Source organism: Bufo bufo, chromosome 1 (assembly GCF_905171765.1).
Source record: "Bufo bufo chromosome 1, aBufBuf1.1, whole genome shotgun sequence".
Classification (NCBI taxonomy): Eukaryota; Metazoa; Chordata; class Amphibia; order Anura; family Bufonidae; genus Bufo; species Bufo bufo.
Window position 1 is genome coordinate 138,597,002 of NC_053389.1, and position 25,217 is coordinate 138,622,218.

Here is a 25,217-nt window from a genome sequence, read left to right on the forward strand (position 1 = left end):
TGGAGATGACATTCACATAGTAGAAGCAGTGGTTTGCAACCTGTGGCTGTGATGAAACTATAACTCTCATCATGCCCTTAACATGAGGCTCAGCAGTCAATATGCCGTTCTTGTACATGTGACTGCTGAGGCCATTAATTGGCCTGTAGCAGTCACATGACTGAATATGGAATGTCATCACTTCCAGTCTAAAGGACAGAAACAGAAGCCAATGCGCTGGAATGGTGACTATCACAAAGTAAGTGTTTGTTTTGTTTTTTTAACACCATCCAGCCTGCCAATGATTTTTAATGGATGTTGGAGAACCCCTTTAAAGATGAACTAAAAAGGGGATATCACAATATCACACTCTCCCGCAGTTGGTGTAAAGGCCATGTGCACATTACCACAAGGATGGGTCAGTCACGGAAGCACCATCAATACAATAGAAGTAACAGCAGCAGAAATTCCAGAATACAGGTAGCTTTATCCACCACTTGTACGTGTACAACGCTTCCACTCAAAAATGAGCCTGGTGCTGTTACTTTTATGGTACTGTATGTAATAAGCGTGGTTCTCTTACTGTGTTTATGTACTGAGCTTGGTTCTGGTGCTCTGTTTATGTACTGAGCTTGGGTCTGGTACTGTGTTTATGTACTGAGCTTGGTTCTGGTGCTCTGTTTATGTACTGAGCTTGGGTCTGGTACTGTGTTTATGTACTGAGCTTGGTTCTGGTGCTCTGTTTATGTACTGAGCTTGGGTCTGGTACTGTGTTTATGCACTGAGCGTGGTTCTGTTACTCTGTTTATGTACTGAGCTTGGGTCTGGTACTGTGTTTATGCACTGAGCGTGGTTCTGGTACTGTGTTTATGTACTGAGCTTGGGTCTGGTACTGTGTTTATGTACTGAGCTTGGGTCTGGTGCTGTGTTTATGTACTGAGCTTGATTCTGGTGCTGTGTTTATGTACTGAGCTTGGGTCTGGTACTGTGTTTATGTACTGAGCTTGGTTCTGGGACTGTGTTTATGTACTGAGCTTGGTTCTGGGACTGTGTTTATGTACTGAGCTTGATTCTGGTACTGTGTTTATGTACTGAGCTTGGTTCTGGTACTGTGTTTATGTACTGAGCTTGGATCTGGTGCTCTGTTTATGTACTGAGCTTGATTCTGGTGCTGTGTTTATGTACTGAGCTTGGGTCTAGTACTTTGTTTATGTACTGAGCTTGGATCTGGTGCTCTGTTTATGTACTGAGCTTGGATCTGGTGCTTTGTTTATGTACTGAGCTTGATTCTGGTGCTGCGTTTATGTACTGAGCTTGGATCTGGTGCTCTGTTTATGTACTGAGCTTGATTCTTGGTGCTGTGTTTATTTACTGAGCTTGGGTCTGGTACTGTGTTTATGTACTGAGCTTGGATCTGGTACTGCGTTTATGTACTGAGCTTGGATCTGGTGCTCTGTTTATGTACTGAGCTTGATTCTGGTACTGTGTTTATGTACTGAGCTTGGATCTGGTACTGCGTTTATGTACTGAGCTTGATTCTGGTACTGCGTTTATGTACTGAGCTTGGGTCTGGTGCTGTGCTTATGTACTGAGCTTGGGTCTGGTGCTGTGCTTATGTACTGAGCTTGGGTCTGGTACTGTGTTTATGTACTGAGCTTGGTTCTGGTACTCCGTTTATGTACTGAGCTTGGATCTGGTGCTCTGTTTATGCACTGAGCGTGGTTCTAGTACTGTGTTTATGTACTAAGCTTGGGTCTGGTGCTGTGTTTATGCACTGAGCTTCGATCTGGTACTGTGTTTATGCACTGAGCTTGGATCTGGTACTGTGTTTATGCACTGAGCGTGGTTCTAGTACTGTGTTTATGTACTGAGCTTGGATATGGTACTGTGTTTATGTACTGAGCTTGGATCTGGTACTGTGCTTATGTACTGAGCTTGGGTCTGGCACTGATTTAAGTACTGAGCTTGGATCTGGTACTGTGTTTATGCACTAAGCGTGGTTCTAGTACTGTGTTTATGAACTGAGCTTGGATCTGGTACTGTGCTTATGCACTAAGCGTGGTTCTAGTACTGTGTTTATGAACTGAGCTTGGATCTGGTACTGTGCTTATGCACTGAGCATGGTTCTAGTACTGTGTTTATGTACTGAGATTGGATCTGGTGCTGTGTTTATGTACTGAGCTTGATTCTGGTGCTGTGTTTATGTACTGAGCTTGGGTCTGATATTGTGTTTATGTACTGAGCTTGGATCTGGTACTGCGTTTATGTACTGAGCTTGGATTTGGTGCTCTGTTTATGTACTGAGCTTGATTCTGGTGCTGTGTTTATGTACTGAGCTTGGGTCTGGTACTGTGTTTATGCACTAAGCGTGGTTCTAGTACTGTGTTTATGCACTGAGCTTGGTTCTAGTACTGTGTTTATGCACTGAGCTTGGATCTGGTACCGTGTTTATGTACTGAGTGTGGTTCTAGTACGGTGTTTATGTACTGAGCTTGGTTCTGGTGCTGTGTTTATATACTGAGCTTGGGTCTGGTACTGTGTTTATGTACTGAGCTTGGGTCTGGTACTGCGTTTATGTACTGAGCTTGATTCTGGTGCTGTGTTTATGTACTGAGCTTGGATATGGTACTTTGTTTATGCACTGAGCGTGGTTATAGTACTATGTTTATTTACTGAGCTTGGTTCTGGTGCTGTGTTTATGTACTGAGCTTGGGTCTGGTACTGTGCTTATGTACTGAGCTTGGGTCTGGCACTGATTTAAGTACTGAGCTTGGATCTGGCTCTGTGTTTATGCACTAAGCGTGGTTCTAGTACTATGTTTATGAACTGAGCTTGGATCTGGTACTGTGTTTATGCACTGAGCGTGGTTCTAGTACTGGGTTTATGAACTGAGCTTGGATCTGGTACTGTGTTTATGCACTGAGCGTGGTTCTAGTACTGTGTTTATGTACTGAGCTTGGATCTGGTGCTCTGTTTATGTACTGAGCTTGATTCTCGTGCTGTGTTTATGCACTGAGCTTGGATCTGGTACCGTGTTTATGCACTGAGTGTGGTTCTAGTACGGTGTTTATGTACTGAACTTGGTTTTGGTGCTGTGTTTATGTACTGAGCTTGGGTCTGGTGCTGTGTTTATGCACTGAGCGTGGTTATAGTACTGTGTTTAGATACTGAGCTTGGTTCTGGTGCTGTGTTTATGTACTGAGCTTGGGTCTGGTACTGTGTTTATGTACTGAGATTGATTCTGGTGCTGTGTTTATGTACTGAGCTTGAGTCTGGTACTGTGTTTATGTACTGAGCTTGGATCTGGTACTGTGTTTATGCACTGAGCTTGGATCTGGTACCGTGTTTATGTACTGAGTGTGGTTCTAGTACGGTGTTTATGTACTGAGCTTGGTTCTGGTGCTGTGTTTATATACTGAGCTTGGGTCTGGTACTGTGTTTATGTACTGAGCTTGGGTCTGGTACTGTGTTTATGTACTGAGCTTGGGTCTGGTACTGCGTTTATGTACTGAGCTTGATTCTGGTGCTGTGTTTATGTACTGAGCTTGGTTCTGGTGCTGTGTTTATGTACTGAGCTTGGGTCTGGTACTGTGTTTATGTACTGAGCTTGGGTCTAGTACTGCGTTTATGTACTGAGCTTGATTCTGGTGCTGTGTTTATGTACTGAGCTTGGTTCTGCTACTGTCTTTATGTACTGAGCTTGGGTCTGGTGCTGTGTTTATGAACTGAGCTTGGTTCTGGTGCTGTGTTTATGTACTAAGCTTAGGTCTGGTACTGTGTTTATGTACTGAGCTTGGGTCTGGTACTGTGTTTATGTACTGAGCTTGGTTCTAGTACTGTGTTAATGCACTGAGCGTGGTTCTAGTACTGTGTTTATGTACTGAGCTTGATTCTGGTGCTGTGTTTATGTACTGAGATTGATTCTGGTGCTGTGTTTATGTACTGAGCTTGAGTCTGGTACTGTGTTTATGTACTGAGCTTGGTTCTCATATTTATGTACTGAACTTGGTTATCGTATCAATGACGTTGCATTATTATATATATTGGGAATACTGTGATTGTTTTATTAGTTTAGGGCTAATTTTCTGCATTCCTCTACTCTGCATCCTCTACTCATGCATATTTTAGTTAGCCAAGTAGGAAAGTTGATGAAAATTTGATTCCCCTGCTGCCAGTGATACACCATAGATTTCCATAAAAGGTAACTAATCCACTTTATTACAGGACACTGTTAAATCCAAAGATTCAGAATGTTTCTCCTATACAAGTATCCAAGAAGGTGATTCATCTCCATTATGAGGAAAGACATGGTGGATCAATGCAGAGGTTTTGGCATCTGCTTTGTGTTTCTCACAATCAATCATAAATTATGAAACATTATGCAACTAATAATCCACAGCAACACTGCCACACAATGCAGCTTCCCAGGCCTCAGCCACTACACACAGATCTGGAGAATTCTACCAAGAAGACTTGTCAGATAATAAGATCAGTAGGGATCCTGAAGCTCAGTTCCCACCAATTCTCAAAAATCAAAGGGCCTTGGGGCTGAACTCCCTCTGCTCAGAAGCTTCCACCTTTGGAAAGCCGCTTGCTTTTGGACTCCTGCTGGTCCCAGTTCGATGTCCTCTACTGGTCTTCACATCTCACACATATATGTAATGTTGTCCATTAAAACCAGCTCCCTCTTACCGTCATTAAAATCTCTCCCCAGCTCGTGGTTGGGGCACCGTTTCACAACTTCCGTCACGTGTTCTGCTTTTTTGTAGACTGGCATAGCCCGAATGACTGTGCCAGGCGGAGGTGGGCAGGATAATTTGATTTGAATGGGACACGTCTTGGCGATCTGGCAGTAGAGTTTCTTCAATAAAGGGGAGTACTGAAGGAAACCAAAATGTAAGCATCAGAGTTCATAGAGACACATTACCATTACAAAGATTTACAGGCTGTGTTCTATACCTGCACTTTATAAAGACTTCACTCTGCCTGTAATCCATGTTACAGTATGGTTTCTACATTGTTGCAACCTGTGGCTGTTATCTCCAGGACACATTTTTTCCACAGAAAGAAATATGTCAACTGAACTTTCCCTACAAGTCATTTCTCTTCTCTCTGCTCTCTATGAATGGGGATTCGTTTAGTCCGAATGTTCTGTTTACCGTTTTGATATGATGCACTGGAAAAGCCGAAAAAATATATATGAACATTATTCTGCATTAGAGATGATCAGCGACGGGTTAGAACAAGTATCATGTCTTATAGATGATCCCAAATATTCACCTGGAGCAAAGATTTTGCCTGGATTATCGCTTGGATCCTGCCAGGGCAAGTCTGAAGAAACTGGATATTAGTGATGCAAACAGGACACAAGAAGGCCCTTAGTGCTCACATAACCATAAAGAGAACATATCACCCAGTTTCTGTAGCTTCACTTAGACACATCATTTTAAAGCTTTAATCCTCATAATTCTTTGCATGTACTAAACATGAGTGTGATATCATGTTTTATACTCCAGTCACATCCAAAGCTGCCTTAAAGCAGCCCTCCAGCTTAAGAACCACATTCACATTAATTTGGGATTGAACAGAGCACTTACATGATACCCTCCTTACTGTGCATGGGTAGCCCAAGACACTCCCTGCTTGTCCAGCCCTGCTCTTGGATTGGCCAGCATTGCTCATGTGAGCAGCACTAGCCAATACAAGGGCAGAAGGAAGTGTCTTGGACTACCAAATACACAGTATGCACCAGGCAGTCTGAGAAGCAGTGCAGATTGAACAAGAGGAGCCGGGGAACTGATGGATTTGCAGGTGAAAAGATGAAAAGGAGGTCACTTGCTTCAGATTTTGATGCAGAAATTTCCGCAACTGAAAATCAGTTCCATTCACCTTAGGCAAATATTCCGCGCAGGTGCAATGCGTGAGGTGAACGCATTGCACCCGCACTAAATCCGGACCCATTTACTTCAATGGGGCTGTTCAGATGAGCGGTGATTTTCACGCATCACTTGTGCGTTGCGTGAAAATCGCAGAATGTTCTATATTCTGCTTTTTTCACGCAAAGCAGGCCCCATAGAAATGATTCACGCAAAGCAAGTGCGGATGCAATGCGATTTTCACGCATGGTTGCTAAGAAGACGAGGGATGAGTTACCCGGGACCCCATTTACTTTATTATTTTCCATTATAACTTGGTTAAATTTAGTTCAGAGAGCGCGATGACGTCACGGAAGGTCTTTTTTCAGCCAGGTCCTGCAAGAAGAAGAAGAAAGAAGACAAGCCCGACTGCGCGATCAAGTGGATGAGGTGAGTTAAAAAAAAATTAACCCCACAATGCACCTTGTAATTAGCATTCTGAATTAAAGAATGCTATTATTTTTCATTATAACCATGTTGTAATGGAAAATAATAAAATATACAGAACACCGATCCCAAACCCGAACTTCAGTGAAGAAGTCCGGGTTCAGGTCTGGGTACCACAGTCAGTTTTTTATCACGCGCGTGCAAAACGCATTGCACCCACGCGATAAAATCTGAACATCGGAATGCATTCACAGTCAAAACTGACTGCAATTGCGTACCTACTCGCACGATTTTCCCTGATTGCAGACGCAACGCATCCGGACCTAATCCGGACACGCTCGTCTGCAAGGGGCCTTACGGTATGTTCACACGATGGATTTAGAAAATTCGGCCTACAAAATTCAGCGCGGAATCCACTTGTTATTTTTCAACTAATTTTTGGTGTGATTTTTGACGAGTTTTTAAGGCCTTTTTTTTTTTTTTACACGGTGTCTGCTTCAATACGAAACTGCCAAAATGCCAATGCCAAAAACCGTGCAAAAGTCCATGGACAGACACTGTGCTGTTTTTTGATGCTTCCCATTCATGTCAATGGGAGATTCAGCTCAGATTCCTCCCCAAGTGCATATTGCTTCTTTTTTTCCACATAGAAAAAAAAGGCAAGTGCTGCTTCCCAATGAAATGAATGAAAGGCTGTTTTGGAGCGGAGGTGGAAATGCTCCAAAATCAGCGCCAAAAAACTGTGTGTGAACTAGCCCTTACGCTTAGCACAAGCATGATAGTTCACCGATGCCCCCTGCTGGTTCAGTATAAATACAGTGAAAGTTTTGCAACATTGCAGGAAATGTAGGGTTGTTCCAGGCTCTATACAGTGGTGCAATAAAGGAAAAGTCTAGATCGCCCAGAATGTAATGCAGCAGTACTCAGCACCCAAAGGTGTATTCTTGCTTTCTGGTTAAAATATCTTTTTTTGCCATATTACCATGATATTGCTCTTATATTTCAGCAAAAAACGCCATATGTTTGCAACATGTCCATACATCCTAACAGGTGATTGTAGCAGCAGAGAGACCCTGAATTACAGGTGGCTCGGTCACTAAAGTGTGGATGTCTAAAGTGAAAAATTCCTTTAAAGAATCCTTTATTAGGCTTGACTGGAGCAGGACTGTTTAACTTGCAGTCTCGGACAGGTTGATTCATCGAAAGCATATCATTTGAGAAACATATCTAATAGTGGATATTGGTATGGTCCAGAAGGTAATAGGTGCCTGCTGATGCTGGGAAGTGTGGTGAGTTGTCTACAACAACCAATCAAATTCCAAGTCTCATGTTTCATTGTCCTGCTGGAGGATGAAAGCAGTAACCTGATTGGCTGCCATGAGCAGCTGCTATCTCTCCCCTTGTACCATCTTTGATGGTAAATGTAATGTTAGAAATATGTTCCTGGTGTTGTGCATATGTCCGTGACAGTGATACACTGGAAGGTCATATATTTCGGGACTGCAGTTTTGAAGATATGCCATTCTTCCCAACGCCTGCTATAAATGGGGGCGCCATGGATCACAGGTTAAATATTTTCATACATTTCTTAGTTTCTCAGTGGGACAGTCATGGACTATGGGACAGATGCCACCGTGGCTGTCAGTGATTGGACGCTACTATCATGTGACATCATCATGGCAAAATCTAAGCACCATGGTGTTTGAGCTGCAGGGAAAATGTTATAGAGCAGGAGGAGCTGAGCAGAGACATAGTTTTATGGGAAATGATTCAGTATAACTTGTATTTCATCAAGTGTTTTTGCATGGCAAGACCACTTACTGTTATCTCACATATATATTCTTATTATTATAGCCAAATTTACCACCCTAACTCCTCCCACAGTTTTTACACTACATAAACAGTAATATACCGAAACACACGGATTGTTCCTGATTGGTGTGCTATTACTTTGTGGAACGTTTCCCCGAATGGTTCACGAAATATTGGCGTTTTTGTGACGAAATTGGTCCCAAAGGAATGAATGGCGAAATGTTCAAAACTAGAGTGTGAGCTGACAAAAGCTAGAGTGTGAGCTGACAAAAGCTAGAGTGTGAGCTAAAAAATCAGGACATGATTTCTAAACTGCCACCACTCCCTCATTTTCAAGACCACCTACACAAATCTTATATCAAAACGTTCAAACATCCCTGCTGCCACTAAAAATGTCCACGGCTAAACCATAGTCTTGATAGTTTTCACAATATGACCATTTGTTTGCAACTCACGCCGCCCATTGACATTCATTGAAACTCCACTCTAGCCACCTCAAGAGTCTACACTGCGACTGTGCCTTCATTTTTAATATTTCAGAGACATACTATGCATCAAAATGTAGGTCTGGGTCTTGTGATTCTCACAATATAAAGCTCTTCGGTGTAGGATTTATGAAGATGGCAACCGCCAGTGAAGTGACCTCTCTTTACTGCTGGGACTGGGGTGTGCTTTCTATTACTGTGTCTGTACAGAAGTCTGAGGGGCTCTTGTCTCTATAGGAACAGAGGTGGGCGGGGATGTCATGTGACTGCTCCTCTGAAGATGCTTGCTGCAATGCATGCTGGGATATTTACTTTCACTTTACAGCTGCTCCGCCCACACAGCCTGTCTGAGGAAGCTCCTCAGGGGAACATGTCATGGTGAACCGATTAGAAAAATGACATATAGCCAGCACATTTAGCATGATATAAATACTTCATAGTTTGGGCTATTGTCTGGGGCACTTTGGATTTTTGATACTTAGGGTGGCCAACCCCTTTAAAAGTTTGCAAATAAGTTTTATACAGTAGAGAGTATTTGAGGTGTTTCAACTAGCTACATTTACGAAAAGAAATTACAGCTGTGTGAATATCATCAGGCCATCTAAAGGAAAGAGATCTAAAGCTGCAAAGATACGCTGGACTAAACTGGACCTTTCATACACATGCTTTCGGGATCCGGAGCCCCACAGCAGCATAGTGGAAATGGAGTGAGCTGAAAAATCAGGACATGATTTCTAAACTGCCACCACTCCTTCAGTTTTTAGCCCAACTACACAAATCGGCTGCTAATGTTTTTATAAATATATGTTTTAATGTAACTGTGAAGCACTTTGGGCAACAACATTGCAATTAAATTTGCTATATAAATAAATAAAAGTTGACATGCATTTCTCACTCTATCAAGCTTGCTATGTACACTTTTAAAATTTGATCAATCAATAGGTTAGTGTAATGTTTACTCACTCCAAACACTCCACACAGTTACTCTGCCCACTCCATAAAGTTACTCTGCCCAGTCCAACCTTTCCACAGTTACTCCAGCCACTCCAACCACACAAAAGTTACTCAAGCCACTCCATCCAGTTACTCCACCCACTCCAGTTGTAAACTACTGGTGGAGGCAAGAACACTTCACACAATTTCCCCAGAAATTGTAGCTTTTCTAGTTCATTTATATTCCTTCTCATTCTGGGCTGTGAAGTCCAGGAGGCGGTCCTATCAGTGATTGACAGCCTTCCCTCTATGACTGTGTATACAGAGATTGAAGTCCAGGAGGCAGTCCTATCAGTGATTGACAGCTATCTTTGCATTCACAATCATAGAGGGAAGGCTGTCAATCACTGATAGGACCACTTCCTGGACTTCAATCTCTGTATACACAGTCATAGAGAGAAGGCTGTCAATCACTGATAGGACCACCTCCTGGACTTCAATCTCTGTATACACAGTCATAGAGAGAAGGCTGTCAATCACTGATAGGACCACCTCCTGGACTTCAATCTCTGTATACACAGTCATAGAAGGAAGGCTGTCAATCACTGATAGGACCGCCTCCTGGACTTCAATCTCTGTATACACAATCATAGAAGGAAGGCTGTCAATCACTGATAGGACCACCTCCTGGACTTAAAAGCCCAGAGTGAGCAGGAGTTTATATAAATGACATACAAATTATACTGAATCTTTTCTTATAAAGCTATATACAGCTGAAACTCGAAAAATAAGAATATTGTGCAAAAGTCCATTTATTTCAGTAATGCAAATTAAAAGGAATTGCATTATTGCAGCTTAAAATTAGAATTTTGTAAAAAGGTTCAATATTCTAGGCTCAATATTCTAGTCAGCTAATTAATCCATATCCCCTGAGCAAAGGATACCTCAAAATTGTGACTTTGGGGTTTCATAAGCTGTAAGCCATAATCATCAGAATTATAAGAAATAAAGGCTTGAAATATCTCGCTTTCCATGTAATGAGTCTATCTCATATATTAGTTTTACCTTTTAAGTTGCATTACTGAAATAAATGAACTTTGCATAATATTCAAATTTTTCGAGTTTCACCTGTATGTCTGCTCAGCTCCTCCTGCTCTATAACATGCTGCCTGCAGATTGTAATGTATTTTCAAGGTGAGAGGTTTCCATTAAGCTGACAAATGTTTATGCAAAAAAAAATCAAAGATTATTATTTTAAAGCTGAGTTCACACTTCGGTGATTTGATCAGTGATTTCCATAAGTGTTTGTGAGCCAAAACCAGAAATGGGGGCTACACAGAGATCAGGTATAATGGAAAGATTTGCACATACCTGTATAACTGAAATGTGAACTAGACCTAAAGCCTTTATGGTCCACGAAACACAAATACCCGTCATGTGCATGCCTCCATTTTTTTCTCACTTCTGTCAAATTGTCCTATCCTTGTCCTCAAACCGGACAAGAATAGGACATGTGCTATCTTTTTTTTGAAGGAACAGACATACGGATGTGTGCTGTTTGGAGGTGGAAAAAATATACAGTCATGTACATGGGGCCTTATTGATACATAAGCATCTATAGAAAAATGGATGCATGCGATTTGTCTGTTTTAATTCCTGATGGGTTTTTTTCCAATGGGGAAATGGCCGAAAAAAAACAAACAGATGCAGTGCATTCTTGCAGATGTAAACTTAAAGGTTCCCATTCACTGGCAGCAAGCAATGATCTTGAAAATGGTGAATACCTGAAACACAAAGTCCCGAAAACGTCTCATTGTGCAGTATTACAGGTTAAGCTAAGAACCTGTAGCAGAGCTGAGTTTGTCCTTTAGTACCAGATGCACCCCGCAATGTGTTATCTGAGACATTCCATAGGACTACATGTAAGAAACAATAACAAACTGAGCCCTGCTACATCTGTCTGCTGCCACTTAAGGTAGCTTCTCCATTTCTTTTTCCTTCCAGCTATCAATCTCCTTCATGTCTGTAAGGCACATCTCATGTAATAGCAGCTAATTGGTGGAGTAATTGGCCATTAGCCTGTGCAATGTCATCCTGGCCTCGGGCCCTGGTGTGAACAGCTGGACAGAGTTCTGCAGACATTGCAGGAGGATCGGAGGTTTGTATTCCCAACACGTGTCCCTGTTGGATGTTACTTGAGGAATCCAGACAACACAACTTTCCTTTCGTCCTAACCAGCAGCACAAGTGGGGATTTGCCCCTGTGAAGCTGGTCAGGACAGGCGGAATTTTATTGAACAAAAAATTTCTGTCAAGTATCTAATTAATTAATTCATTGATGCCCACCCCTATATAACCCGCCCCTTGTCTGGACGGGGTCGCTTTTTTATTGTCCTGTGGACTGAAATGGACAAGCTGAACTCCCTCTTGGAGTTCCCCTTGTAGGGTTAATCGTATAATTATCACTTTTATGTTATAATTTCTGCCTTGTGTTTTTCAGATTCCGGCGCCTGCTGCTGGCGAAGAACTCCGGGCTGTCCGCATCAAGTTATTGCTCCCCCCCCCCCCCTCCGTGCTTCTAGAGACAGCCCTTACCTCTGCTTCGGTCGGGCGCTGGAGGCGGCGTTCGGTCCTGCTGTGCGCACCCTCCGCCATCTCGCGGGACCGGAGGTGCGTCACCTGCATCACTTCCGGTCTCTGGCGCCGTTCCGTGCCCGGCTGGAGATTAAAAGTTAAGGAGCCTCTCATTGTCCTCAGCGAGGCTGGCGAGAGGGCGTGCTTGGGGGCCTTAGTGTTTGTTATAAATCAAACTAATTATTCGTTTCTCTTCCGGGGGCGAGGGCGGGGGGCGGAGTGGGCGTGCCCTGACCGCCTTATTTAAACCTCCAGGTTCTGGATGTCAGTGTTGCACTCAGTTCTGTTTGCAGCTGACGTCTGGTAAACTGCTTGGTGATTTTCTCTTAGCTCCAAGATGTCGTCGACTAATCCAGATCCTACTATGCCCTTTCTTGGTAAGGGCTCTTTCACACTTGCGTTGTTCTGTTCCGGCATAGAGTTCCGTCGTAGGGGCTCTATGCCGGAAGAATCTTGATCAGGATTATCCCCATGCATTCTGAATGGAGAGAAATCCGTTCAGGATGTCTATAGTTCCGGACCGGAAAGTTTTTTGGCCGGAGAAAATACTGCAGCATGCTGCGCTTTTTGCTCCGGTCAAAAATCCTGAACACTTGCCGCAAGGCCGGATCCGGAATTAATGCCCATTGAAAGGCATTAATCCGGATCCGGCCTTAAGTTAAACGTAGTTTCGGCGCATTACCGGATCCGACGTTTAGCTTTTTCTGAATGGTTACCATGGCTGCCAGGACGCTAAAGTCCTGTTTGCCATGGTAAAGTGTAGTGGGGAGCAGTATACTTACCGTCCGTGCGGCTCCCGGGGCGCTTCAGAGTGACGTCAGGGCGCCCCACGCGCATGGATGACGTGATCGCATGGATCACGTCATCCATGCGCATGGGGCGCTATGACGTCATTCTGGAGCGCCCCGGGAGCCGCACGGACGGTAAGTATACTGCTCCCCCGCTCCCCACTACTACTATGGCAACCAGGACTTTAATAGCGTCCTGGCTGCCATAGTAACACTGAACGCATTTTGAAGACGGATCAGTCTTCAAATGCTTTCAGTTCACTTGCGGTGTTACGGATCCGGCGGGCACTTCCGGCAAATGGAGTACACGACGGATCCGGACAACGCAAGTGTGAAAGAGGCCTAAGGTGGAGGTCATTTTCCTGAGGCGAGTTAAATTGCACCCAATTTTAATGTTCTTATTATTTATTCCTAGGGAAGTCTACTCACAAGCAAAGACATCTTGCTTGTTCCAGCTGTAGCACCCCCTTACCTGATGCATATGAATTCCACCGTTGCCCAGGCTGTTGACCTAGACCGGCGAATACAGAGCCTACTGTGGTGGAGATGTTCTCCTGGATGAAGGAGTTTATGGATACCTCCATCGCAGAGAATAAAGGCGCAGTCTCTAACAAAAGACCTAGACAGGGCTCTCCGGGGCCTGTCCCGATGACCGAGGACATTGTGTCCATTGAAGATAATTCTTCCTCTGAAGAGGAGGACTCGGCCTTTCTCTTTCCGGCCGAAAAGACTCAAAGATTATTACGCTCCATCAGGTCAAGGGACCAGGATGTTGAGCATGGGGAAGCTCCACAATCCACCTCTAGGGGGCCAAGGGCCTTTAAAGTGGACGAGTCACTGAAAAAGCTAATGACTATAGAATGGAAACTCCCGGAGAAAGGTCCGGTTCTGACAAAAAGATTTAAATTAATGTTTCCCCTGCAGGAAGAAGATTCGCAGGGTTGGTTCCCGCCCCCTAAGGTGGATATGGCGATATCCAAACTCTCTAGGAGAACCTTAGTTCCCTCTGACGACGGCAGTAATTTAGAAGACCCCTTAGACAGACGAGCAGAATGCTCGCTCAGACGCAATTACTCTGCTGCTGCCGCCTCTGCCTCTGTGGCTATAGCCTGCAGTGAGTTCTCTAATTTTGTCCGCGCCCCGCACACTCAGAATCCAGTCTGATCTGGATTCTGGGGTTGCCACAGACGATATTCTGGACCAGTTTAAGACCCTTTTGTTAGAAATAGATTTCTTGTCTGATGCATCCCAGCAGCAACTGAAATTAGCTGCCAAATCTATGGCACTCTCTTCGGCCAGCAGGCGTCCTCTTTGGCTGAAGCCATGGGCAGCAGACAATACATCAAAATTCCATGTCTGCTCCCTTCCCTATGAGCCGGGCAGGCTATTCGGATCTGAACTTGATCGCCTAATGGAGGACCTGGCTTATAAAAAGGGGAAGTCCCTTCCTAAATCCTTTCGGGGTCGAGGAAGAGGTAGAGCAGCAAGGTTCCAGGGCAAAGACAGAACCCAGAGGCACCCTGAAAGCAATAAAAGAGGTAGAGGTCGCGGTCGTGGAAACTGCAGGGCTGAACCATGACTCTCGTCAGCCTGACGGTTTCCCGTCCCCACCCCCCACTGTTCCAGCCCAAAACCCTTGTTTCAATCCTCCAGTCGGAGGTCATTTAAGTTTGTACAAAGTTTTTTGGAATCAAAAAATTCCAGACCCATGGGTGTTAGAGGTCATAACATCAGGGTGCAAAATTGATTTTATTTCCCTACCTCAGGAGAGGTTCATCCTGACGAGGGTTTTAACTCCCATCAGACAGTTAGTCCTGGAGGACTCTGTACGGCAGTACATACAAAAGGGGGCGTTGGAGGAACTTCCTCCGCGCGAGCAAGGTCAGGGATTTTATTCTCCCATATTCCTGGTCCCAAAGCCATCAGGGGATTGGAGTATAATCATCGACCTACGCTATCTAAATTGTTTCATCAGGAAGAAGCGTTTCCGGATGTGAACCATTCGATCAGTTCTAAACATCCTGAACCCAGGAGATATGATGGTGACGATAGATCTAAAGGATGCTTACCTTCATGTTCCCATCCATCCAGAACACAGAAAATATCTCAGAGTTGCTGTGACCATAGATGGAGTAGTGAAGCACTACCAATTTGCTGTGTTGCCCTTCGGCATCTCCTCTGCTCTGCACACCTTTACAAAGGTGGCGGCTCCTGTTATCGCGCATTTAAGACTTCTAGGTTTAGAAGTCGTCCCCTATTTAGACGATTGGCTGCTAAAAGCCGCCTCCGCAGTCGTCCTGCAGACTCAGCTTCAGCAAGCTCTCCACACTCTGCAGACTCTAGGTTGGTTTATAAACTGGGACAAGTCACAGTTGATCCCATCTACCACAAGAACATTCCTAGGGTTTGTGATCGACTCACAGTGAATGACCCTGTTCCTGTCGCCACAGAGGAGAGACAGAGTAATAAAAGCTTCAGAATTTCTACTTCCACCCAGACGGGTGTCTATCAGGGTTCTCATGTGGATGTTAGGCCACATGTCAGCATCTGCGGATGCAGTTCCGTGGGCCTTATGGCATCTATGCTCACTTCAAGAAAAAGTTTTAATGGTTTGGAGTCGCAAGCCAAAGGACTTGGACCGGATGCACTTCCCTGTCTGTAAAAGTCTGTTCTTCACACAGGTGGTGGAGGAACCTAACAGATGGGAGGTCCTTGATCCAACCCCGTTGGATTACGTTTGACCACAGACGCCTCCCTTCTAGGTTGGGGAGCACATCTGGAGGACAATCCAGTACAAGGTACCTGGAGTCCTCAGGAGAGACTCCTCTTTTCAATTTGAGGGAGTTGAGAGCGGTCAGACTAGCCCTCAATTATTTTGCTCATCTCATCCGCAGTCAAGCGGTGAGAGTCCGGACCGACAACACAACAGTAGTTGCTTACCTAAACAGACAGGGAGGAACGAAATCCCAGACTCTCCTGAGGGAGGTGGGACTAATTCTCTCTTGGGCAGACACCAACCTATCCCACTTAGTGGCGGTTCATATCAGAGGAGACCTCAATATAGTAGCAGATCGCCTAAGTCGGGGCCTTCCCGTTCCAGGGGAATGGTCATTGAACGAGAACATCTTTTCCAGGCTTGTCCAGCGCTGGGGTACTCCAGAGATCGATCTGATGGCAACTCGATTGAACGCCAAGGTGAACAGGTTCTGCTTCCCTTACAAGGAGGACAATCCTGTAGCGATAGATGCTCTGTCCTTAACTTGGAGGTTCAGGCTGGCTTATGTGTTCCCTCCAATTTCCATGATACCAAGGGTATTGATGAAGATCAAGCAAGACCATGACTTCAGTGATAGCCATCATACCATTCTTGCCAAAGAGGTCTTGGTTCACCCAGCTCATGTAGATGAGACAGGGCACATATTGGAGACTTCCCCTAATACAGGACCTAGTGTATCAGGACACAGGTCCCTGTCTAGATCTGAGGAGGCTCAGTCTGACAGCCTGGAGATTGGCAGGTCCCTTCTAGATGCTAGAGGGTTATCTGCGGAGGTCTTGAGAACAATCTCGCACTCCAGGGCGGAGTCCACAAACAGGAAATACTCTAGGATATACAAGATTTTCCTTCTATGTTGTACTGATAGAGAGGTATTTCCCTCAGATCCACAGTTCCTTCAGGACGGTCTAGATAAGGGTCTAAGCCCATCTACGCTCAGAGCTCACGTCTCTGCCTTGTCGGCATGTATTGGTAGGCCGATTTCTCAAGACCACCTAATCAGGAGGTTCCTTAAAGGAGCTCAGAGACTTAAACCTAGCATCCTGAGACCGACCCCTGAATGGGATCTAGCAATAGTGCTAAAAGGGTTGTGTTCCCCCCCCCCCCCCTTTGAGCCTTTAGAGTAGGTAGACTTGAGATCCCTATCTCTCAAAGTCACCTTTCTATTAGCTATTACCTCGGATAAAAGAATTAGGGAACTTCAAGCTCTAGGAGCAGCAGAGCCATACTTAACTTTCCTCAACTTTCCTGTTGAGATTCCTGCCAACCTTTCTACCAAAGGTTCCTTCATTTGCAAATATTAATCAAACTATAACACTACCAAAGTTTTCCCCTGCTCCAACTTCTCCAGAGGAGGATGGGTTACTCACCCTGGACATCCTAAGGGTTCTAAAGGTGTATTTGGACAGAACAGCGGATTTCAGAAGATCAGAAAATCTCCTTCTATCCTACTCGGGAAAAAACAGAGGGCTTAAAGCCTCCAAGCCCACTTTGAGTAGGTGGATCAAAGAAGCTATCCATCTGGCCTTTCTATCCCAAAACTTGTCACCTCCGTCATTTGTGTCTGCCCATTCAACCAGGGCAGTATCCACGTCTTATGCTGAAAGGAAATTAATTCCTTTAGACAAGATTTGCGCTGCCGCCTCTTGGAGTTCCCAGAACACTTTCATTACACATTATTGTATAGACGCAAGGCGAGCAGAGGGAGCTGCCTTTGGACACTCTGTTCTAAGTGCTGCTCTCCCATAGGAGGAGGGAGAGATTATATATATATATATATATATATATATATATATATATACACACACTGCTCAAAAAAATAAAGGGAACACTTAAACAACACAATGTAACTCCAAGTCAATCACACGTCTGTGAAATCAAACTGTCCACTTAGGAAGCAACACTGAATGACAATCAATTTCACATGCTGTTGTGCAAATGGGATAGACAACAGGTGGAAATTATAGGCAATTAGCAAGACACCCCCAATAAAGGAGTGGTTCTGCAGGTGGTGACCACAGAACACTTCTCAGTTCCTATGCTTCCTGGCTGATGTTTTGGTCACTTTTGAATGCTGGCGGTGCTTTCACTCTAGTGGTAGCATGAGACGGAGTCTACAACCCACACAAGTGGCTCAGGTAGTGCAGCTTATCCAGGATGGCACATCAATGCGAGCTGTGGCAAGAAGGTTTGCTGTGTCTGTCAGCGTAGTGTCCAGAGCATGGAGGCGCTACCAGGAGACAGGCCAGTACATCAGGAGACGTGAAGGAGGCCGTAGGAGAGCAACAACCCAGCAGCAGGACCGCTACCTCCGCCTTTGTGCAAGGAGGAACAGGAGGAGCACTGCCAGAGCCCTGCAAAATGACCTCCAGCAGGCCACAAATGTGCATGTGTCTGCTCAAACGGTCAGAAACAGACTCCATGAGGGTGATATGAGGGCTCAACGTCCACAGGTGGGGGTTGTGCTTACAGCCCAACACCGTGCAGGACGTTTGGCATTTGCCAGAGAACACCAAGATTGGCAAATTCGCCACTGGCGCCCTGTGCTCTTCACAGATGAAAGCAGGTTTACACTGAGCACATGTGACAGACGTGACAGAGTCTGGAGACGCCGTGGAGAACGTTCTGCTGCCTGCAACATCCTCCAGCATGACCGGTTTGGCATTGGGTCAGTAATGGTGTGGGGTGGCTTTTCTTTGGAGGGCCGCACAGCCCTCCATGTGCTCGCCAGAGGTAGCCTGACTGCCATTAGGTACCGAGATGAGATCCTCAGACCCCTTGTGAGACCATATGCTGGTGCGGTTGGCCCTGGGTTCCTCCTAATGCAAGACAATGCTAGACCTCATGTGGCTGGAGTGTGTCAGCAGTTCCTGCAAGACGAAGGCATTGATGCTATGGACTGGCCCGCCCGTTCCCCAGACCTGAATCCAATTGAGCACATCTGGGACATCATGTCTCGCTCTATCCACCAACATCACGTTGCACCACAGACTGTCCAGGAGTTGGCAGATGCTTTAGTCCAGGTCTGGGAGGAGATCCCTCAGGAGACCGTCCGCCACCTCATCAGGAGCATGCACAGGCGTTGTAGGGAGGTCATACAGGCACGTGGAGGCCACACACACTACTGAGCCTCATTTTGACTTGTTTTAAGGACATTACATCAAAGTTGGATCAGCCTGTAGTGTGTTTTTCCACTTTAATTTTGAGTGTGACTCCAAATCCAGACCTCCATGGGTTGAAAAGTTTGATTTCCATTTTTTTATTTTTGTGTGATTTTGTTGTTAGCACATTAAACTATGTAAAGAACAAAGTATTTCAGAAGAATATTTAATTGATTCAGATCTAGGATGTGTTATTTTTGTGTTCCCTTTTATTTTTTTGAGCAGTGTATATATATATACATATATATATATATATACTTACTCGAAGATCTTTTTGCCCTCCCAATTTGTGTAAGGTCCTTGCTACTTCCCCACTTGTGCTGCTGGTTAGGACGAAAGGGAAGCGTAAATTTTGGTGCAAATTTGTTTTCCCTTAGTCCTAACAGCAGCACACAAATTTCCCACCCTCTGGGGTTGTGTGGATTACTTGTTAAAGAAAGCGACCCTGTCCAGACAAGGGGCGGATTATATAGGGGTGGGCATCAATTAATTAATTAATTAGATACTTGGCAGAAATTGTTTGTTCAATAAAATTCCGCCTGTCCTGACCAGCTTCACAGGGGCAAATCCCCACTTGTGCTGCTGTTAGGACTAAGGGAAAACAAATTTACGTCAAAATTGACGCATCCCACAACACTCAGTATAATGACTAAAGGCTCATTCACATAGGCTGACTGGTCAGTCAATTATTGGGAAAGAGCCATACGTTCCCAATAACTGGCCATCAGAGGAGGTGAGAGCTGCAAGTACATGCAGCAATCACCACCAGTGATGGTCAGTTCGCAGTGTTCGCCAGAGAACACATGCGGGCTGCCATCTTTAGTAAGGTAGACTCACCCCGTCCGGCGATGCACAGGTAAGCCCTTACCTATGCCTGTGCCGGCAGCCGGTCTGAAATCAAATGCGGTCACCGGGAGCAGGCAGTTCCGAGAACAGCCGCCGGGGGCCTTCATCGGGCTCTTTCTCGGAACTGCCTGCTCCTGGTGACCACATTTGATATTCCAGGATGTTCGATAATCCGCCACTGTTTTGGTTCCAGATTGAAGGGATTTTACGGTATTTTAAAGAATTCCTGTATGGCAAAAATGTGCAAGTTTAAGTGAGTTTTCTGGGATTATCAGATGGACGCTCAATGGAACCACACCGCAGATCTATTTCTGAGGACACTGGGAAAGGTGGGAGATCATACCCATGTGGCAATTGTAAGGGGACCGTATTGTCACTCAGCTTTCTCAGGAATAGATTTCACCAGAAAGGTTTCATGCACACAACCACAGTTTGGGTCTGTATCCATTCCACATTTTTTCTGGATCAGATGTGGACCCATCCCCATCCATATGCCCGTTCTGAAGCCCTACAAAAAAGATATATCTTGTACTTGTCAGTTTTGCAGACAAGGAAAGGACATTTCTAGAGGATTTTAAAAAATAATGGTGGCATGCACACGGCCAGGATCCGTGGATGCGCGATTTGCGGACCGCAAAACGGATACGGTCGTGTGCATGAGCCCTACTCTGGGTCACTTGCTAGGTCAATGTTCAAGGGATTTTCCTGTCCAGGTGCTGCCAGGCTGTCAGGTCTTGTCAATGGACCCTTTTCATGTAGACATTCCCAGACAATCCTGGACATGTCTGGGATATAAAACTTTCCAGGAGAGGAGCTGAGTATTATGGGAAGCTCAGAGGTAAGTCATGCAGTCATTATGCCATGTTATGACACGGATAAACCTCTGCTGTGCAGGAATAGTGTAGCCTGCAGGTGATACACACCACACAACCCCAACACAACATGTCTGTACCGACAACCTCATCAAGTCCCGACAGCTTCCCCATCCTCAGCAATAACATCAGAGGTAGCCAGGGATGTATGTAATGTGGGGAGCACAGAGGCTGGGATTACCACTTCACTTCAGTGAAGCTTAGATGCAGTACCAGACACAACCTATGGACAGGGGCGGTGCTATTTCTGAAAGAAAGAAGCCATGTTTTTCTAATCCTGGACAATCCCTTGTAGTCTTATAGGACATACATGCTCCTCTGGAATTCTGGGAAGAGGGTATGGAAATGAGCTCTTAACAAGCCCTGCCTCTAATGCCACCAGATGTAAGGTAGCTATCCTATAAGTCAATGTTTTACCTTTTAAAACAGGTTAAAGTCACTGTGTAGCCTCAGTTTTAGGCCTCCAGCACACAACCGCATCCATTTTGTGGTCCGCAAATTGCGGATCCACAAAATACGGACACCTTCTGTGTGCAATCCGCATTATTCACAGTACAATTTATAGAAGGGTGTATTGTAAAGGGGTATTCCCATATTAAAGTTCTGAGACTTGAGGTCACCTCTGCATTGAACTGCATGGACTATGGAGAATTAGGTGGACAGGTAGAACCTAGCCGGCATTTATGGCATATTTAGTGTATTTTGTAAAGTAGATCCTGTAACAATATCATATCAATTATATATAATAAAGTATAATACATTATTACAGTATTACTGTACAATTCTTCTTGGAGGTTAAAGTTGGCCATACACATGAGAGAAAAATCAGCTGAACCCACCAATACCCATCACTTACCTCCCACCTATCCTATGTTCATATGGGAGTCAGGCAGCAGCTCCCGAGTGGGGCATGCATGTGTATGGTGAAGAAATGGCTACCAGCTTTGTATGACTGCCTTCACAATTAGGCTTTATGCACTTTTCTAGATTAAATACATTTTTATTATCATAAAAGAATGACGGCAAGCCTTATGACAAAAGAATGAATGGGGAGAGGGATCTTGGGGGGTGGCATCGTACCTTGGCCACGGTATTCAGATGTAAAGTGGGAAGTAGGGATGAGCAAAGTGATTACTTTGTGAAATAGAGTTCTTCAGCTGTGAGGGTCTGTCCCCGCTCCTGAAGAAGCTCCCCCTGCCTCTTGATTGACAGGGCTGGACATCTCACCTGGGCCTGACAATCTATTCCAAGTAGTGGTGCAAGGGCAGAAGCTCTGCTTCCAATACCGACGAGACGCAGGGAATGTTCATGCGCCTCTACCAGGAAGTCTTGTGGCGCATGCACAGTAGGTGCTCCGGTATAGGCTGCAGAGCCTCTGCACCTGCGCTGATATTTAGGGAAGCGCCGGAGGCGCAAGATTGTCACAGGTGGGCCTAATGTCTGGCCCTATCAATCAAGCGGCAAGAGGGGGCTTCTTCAGGAGCAGGGACAGCCCCTCACGAGTGAAGAACTCTATTTTATGAACGGAAGCCGCCTGTGTGCCGTGCGCCCGGAACGGAACGGGCGGCCCATTGTAGATATGCCTATTATTGTCCGCAAAACTGACAAGAATAAATAGGACATGCTATTTTTTTTTTGAGGGGCCTTGGAACGGAGCAACGGATGCGGACAGCACACAGAGTGCTGTCCGCATCTTTTGCGGCCCCATTGAAGTGAATGGGTCCGCAGAAAATACAGATGACATCCATGTGGATTCCGTATTTTGCAGAACAGCCGGCCCCTAATAGAACAGTCCTATCCTTGTCCATAATGCAGACAATAATAGGACATGTTCTATTATACGGAATTAATTATTAAACAGAATGCACACGGAGTAACTTCCGTTTTTTTTTTGCGGACCCATTGATGTGAATGGTTCCGTATACGTTCCGCCAAAAAAAACCGGAACGACACGGAAAGAAAATACGTTTGTGTGCAAGAGGCCTTATAGTCATCATGTCGGCTCCCGGACATTTGAGCGCAATTATCAATATGCATTAGCTCAACACAAAGCCAGCTGGGACTCTATGGATCCGCTAGCTGATGTGTCCTAACACATTGAGAGCTGATAACATCGCAGTTATCTTCGGACACTGTCTGGACTTGTCTGTTTTGGGTTATTTTTCTTTTTTCTTGAAAGGAAATGATTTGCCCAAACAATTACATTTTCCCACCCATGACCACCTTCCCCCCACCATACATTCCAGTCCAGTCTGTGCAAAAAGGACTAAACTGAACTTGCCTTTCAGTGTAATTATTAGATCCAAGCAAAAGCCACCAAGAAGCTCTGGAGAGAGGGATGGAGCCGCAGGCTGTTAATTCTTTTTGCACTCCTACCAGGCAGCTGTATTTGTGTCCTGGGACAGGTTCGGACAAGATAGCGCCACAGCGATGATAATAATGTGTCTGTCATCCGACTCTGGCATGTAGGATCTTGCAAACCGCAAATACCGTTAACTGGCTTGAGCGAATCTGTTACGACAGATCCTGGAAATAATGCAGGGATTGCAGTACATATCTGAAGGGTTCGGTAAGCAACATGAACAATTTTACCTTGTTTGGTCCTTTTCTGAAAGAGCCTAGGTAAGGATATAAATGTACTGGTCACAGGCGAGACCCGCTCGATTAAAGGGCATGTCCACCTTTGAACATTACTTCACAGTTTGTATATAGAATTAGTCTTAAAGGGAACGCATCATTAAAAATGATCCTATTAAAAATGACCCTATTGTTTAAATCAAGTTTTTATGTTAAAGATATTTTGTAGAATTTTTGGTCATATTAATTTGAAATTTTCCATGTCACTATATAAAAAAAAAAAATATCCTGCAGTTTACGCACTGGCCACTAAGCCTAATAATAGGCACCGCTTCTTGTCTGTAGAGAGCACTTTTCATCATTATCATCACAGGCAGGATTACAATGACAGGTATCACCTATATGAACATAACACAGTATCCACCATTCACAATAGGTGACTGCCACTGCTACTCCTCCTTCTACAATGACCTCTGCACAGGTCACAGAGCATGCCTAGAAAACTCTACCATAGACGTCAATAAGTCCCGTCCAGGTGACTGTATCTGTGGCCCATGGTGACTGCTGTGAAGCATATCTCCAAAGGTTGTTAACAACAGCTCACTCAAGATGGCAGCCCCATAAGCATGTTTAGGAAACAGAATAAAAAAATCTACAACTGGAGAACCTCTTTCACACGGGCGTCCCGGATTTGCTCCGGATGAGTCGCGTGTGCATTGCGGGAAACCCACGCGAGTGCACACGCTATTTCAGTCAGTTTTGACTGCGATTGCGTTTCTTTGTTCCGTTTTTATCTCGCAGGTGCAATGGGTTTTGCACGCGCATGATAAAAAACTGACTGCGGTACCCAGACCCGAACCTGGACTTCTTCACAGAAGTTCAGGTTTGGGATCGGTGTTCTGTAGATTTTATTATTTTCCATTATAACATGGTTATAAGGGAAAATAATAGCATTCTTAATACAGAATGCTAAGTATAATTGAGGGGTTAAAAAAGGTCAGCACGGTGACGTCCACGCACGTCCTGCTGAATGAAGATAGAAGGACCTTCTATCTTCATTCAGCAGGACCTGCGCTGACGTCACCGCGCTTACCACGTGGTGAGCGCGATTACGTCATCAAAGGTCCATTTGCAGGTCCTCAAAGAAAAAGAAAGAAGACAATGCCGGCTGCGCGATCAAGTGGATGAGGTGAGTTATGTTTTTTAATTTTTTAACCCCTCAAGCAACATTTTAGTAAGCATTATGTATTAAGAATGCTATTATTTTCCTTTATAACCACGTTATAAAGGAAAATAATACAGTAAATTGACTTTTATCAATTTACTAACATCATCTCCTAGTAACCATGCGTGAAAATCGCATTGCATCTTGCTTGCGGATGCTATGCGATTTTCACGCAGCCCCATTCATTTCTATGGGGCCTGCGCTGCGTAAAAAATGCAGAATATAGAACATTGTGATGCGTGAAAATCACCGCTCATCTGAACAGCCACATTGAAGTGAATGGGTCCGGATTCAGTGCGGGTGCAATGCGTTCACCTCACGCATTGCACCCGTGTGGAATTCTTGCCCGTGTGAAAGGGGCCTAAGAGTAACTGTGTACTGTGTACAGTACATACATTATATTACTTATCCTGTACTGATCCTGAATTACATCCTGTATTATACTCCAGAGCTGCACTCACTATTCTGCTGGTTGAGTAACTGTGTACAAAGATTACATTACTTATCCTGTACTGATCCTGAATTACATCCTATATTATACTGAATTACATCCTGTATTATACTCCAGAGCTGCACTCACTATTCTGCTGGTTGAGTCACTGTGTACAAAGATTACATTACTTATCCTGTAATGATCCTGTATTATACTCCAGAGCTGCACTCACTATTCTGCTGGTGGGGGGTCACTGTGTACAAAGATTGCATTACTTATCCTGTCCTGAGCCTGAATTACATCCTGTATTATACTCCAGAGCTGCACTCACTATTCTGCTGGTGGGGGTCACTGTGTACAAAGATTGCATTACTTATCCTGAATTACATTCTGTATTA

The 25,217-nt window shown here is 44.7% G+C and overlaps 1 protein-coding gene across 5 annotated transcripts in view; it reads right to left on the reverse strand.

The window, feature by feature from the left end:
• Positions 1-25,217, reverse strand: part of TP73 (tumor protein p73) — a 139,327-nt gene that overhangs the window by 24,968 nt on the left and 89,142 nt on the right. For all 5 annotated transcript variants that reach the window (XM_040429963.1, XM_040429949.1, XM_040429959.1 and 2 more), the window contains exon 5: positions 4,672-4,858. In XM_040429963.1, coding sequence (XP_040285897.1) covers positions 4,672-4,858 — 187 coding nt within the window. The remainder of the gene's footprint in view (positions 1-4,671; positions 4,859-25,217) is intronic.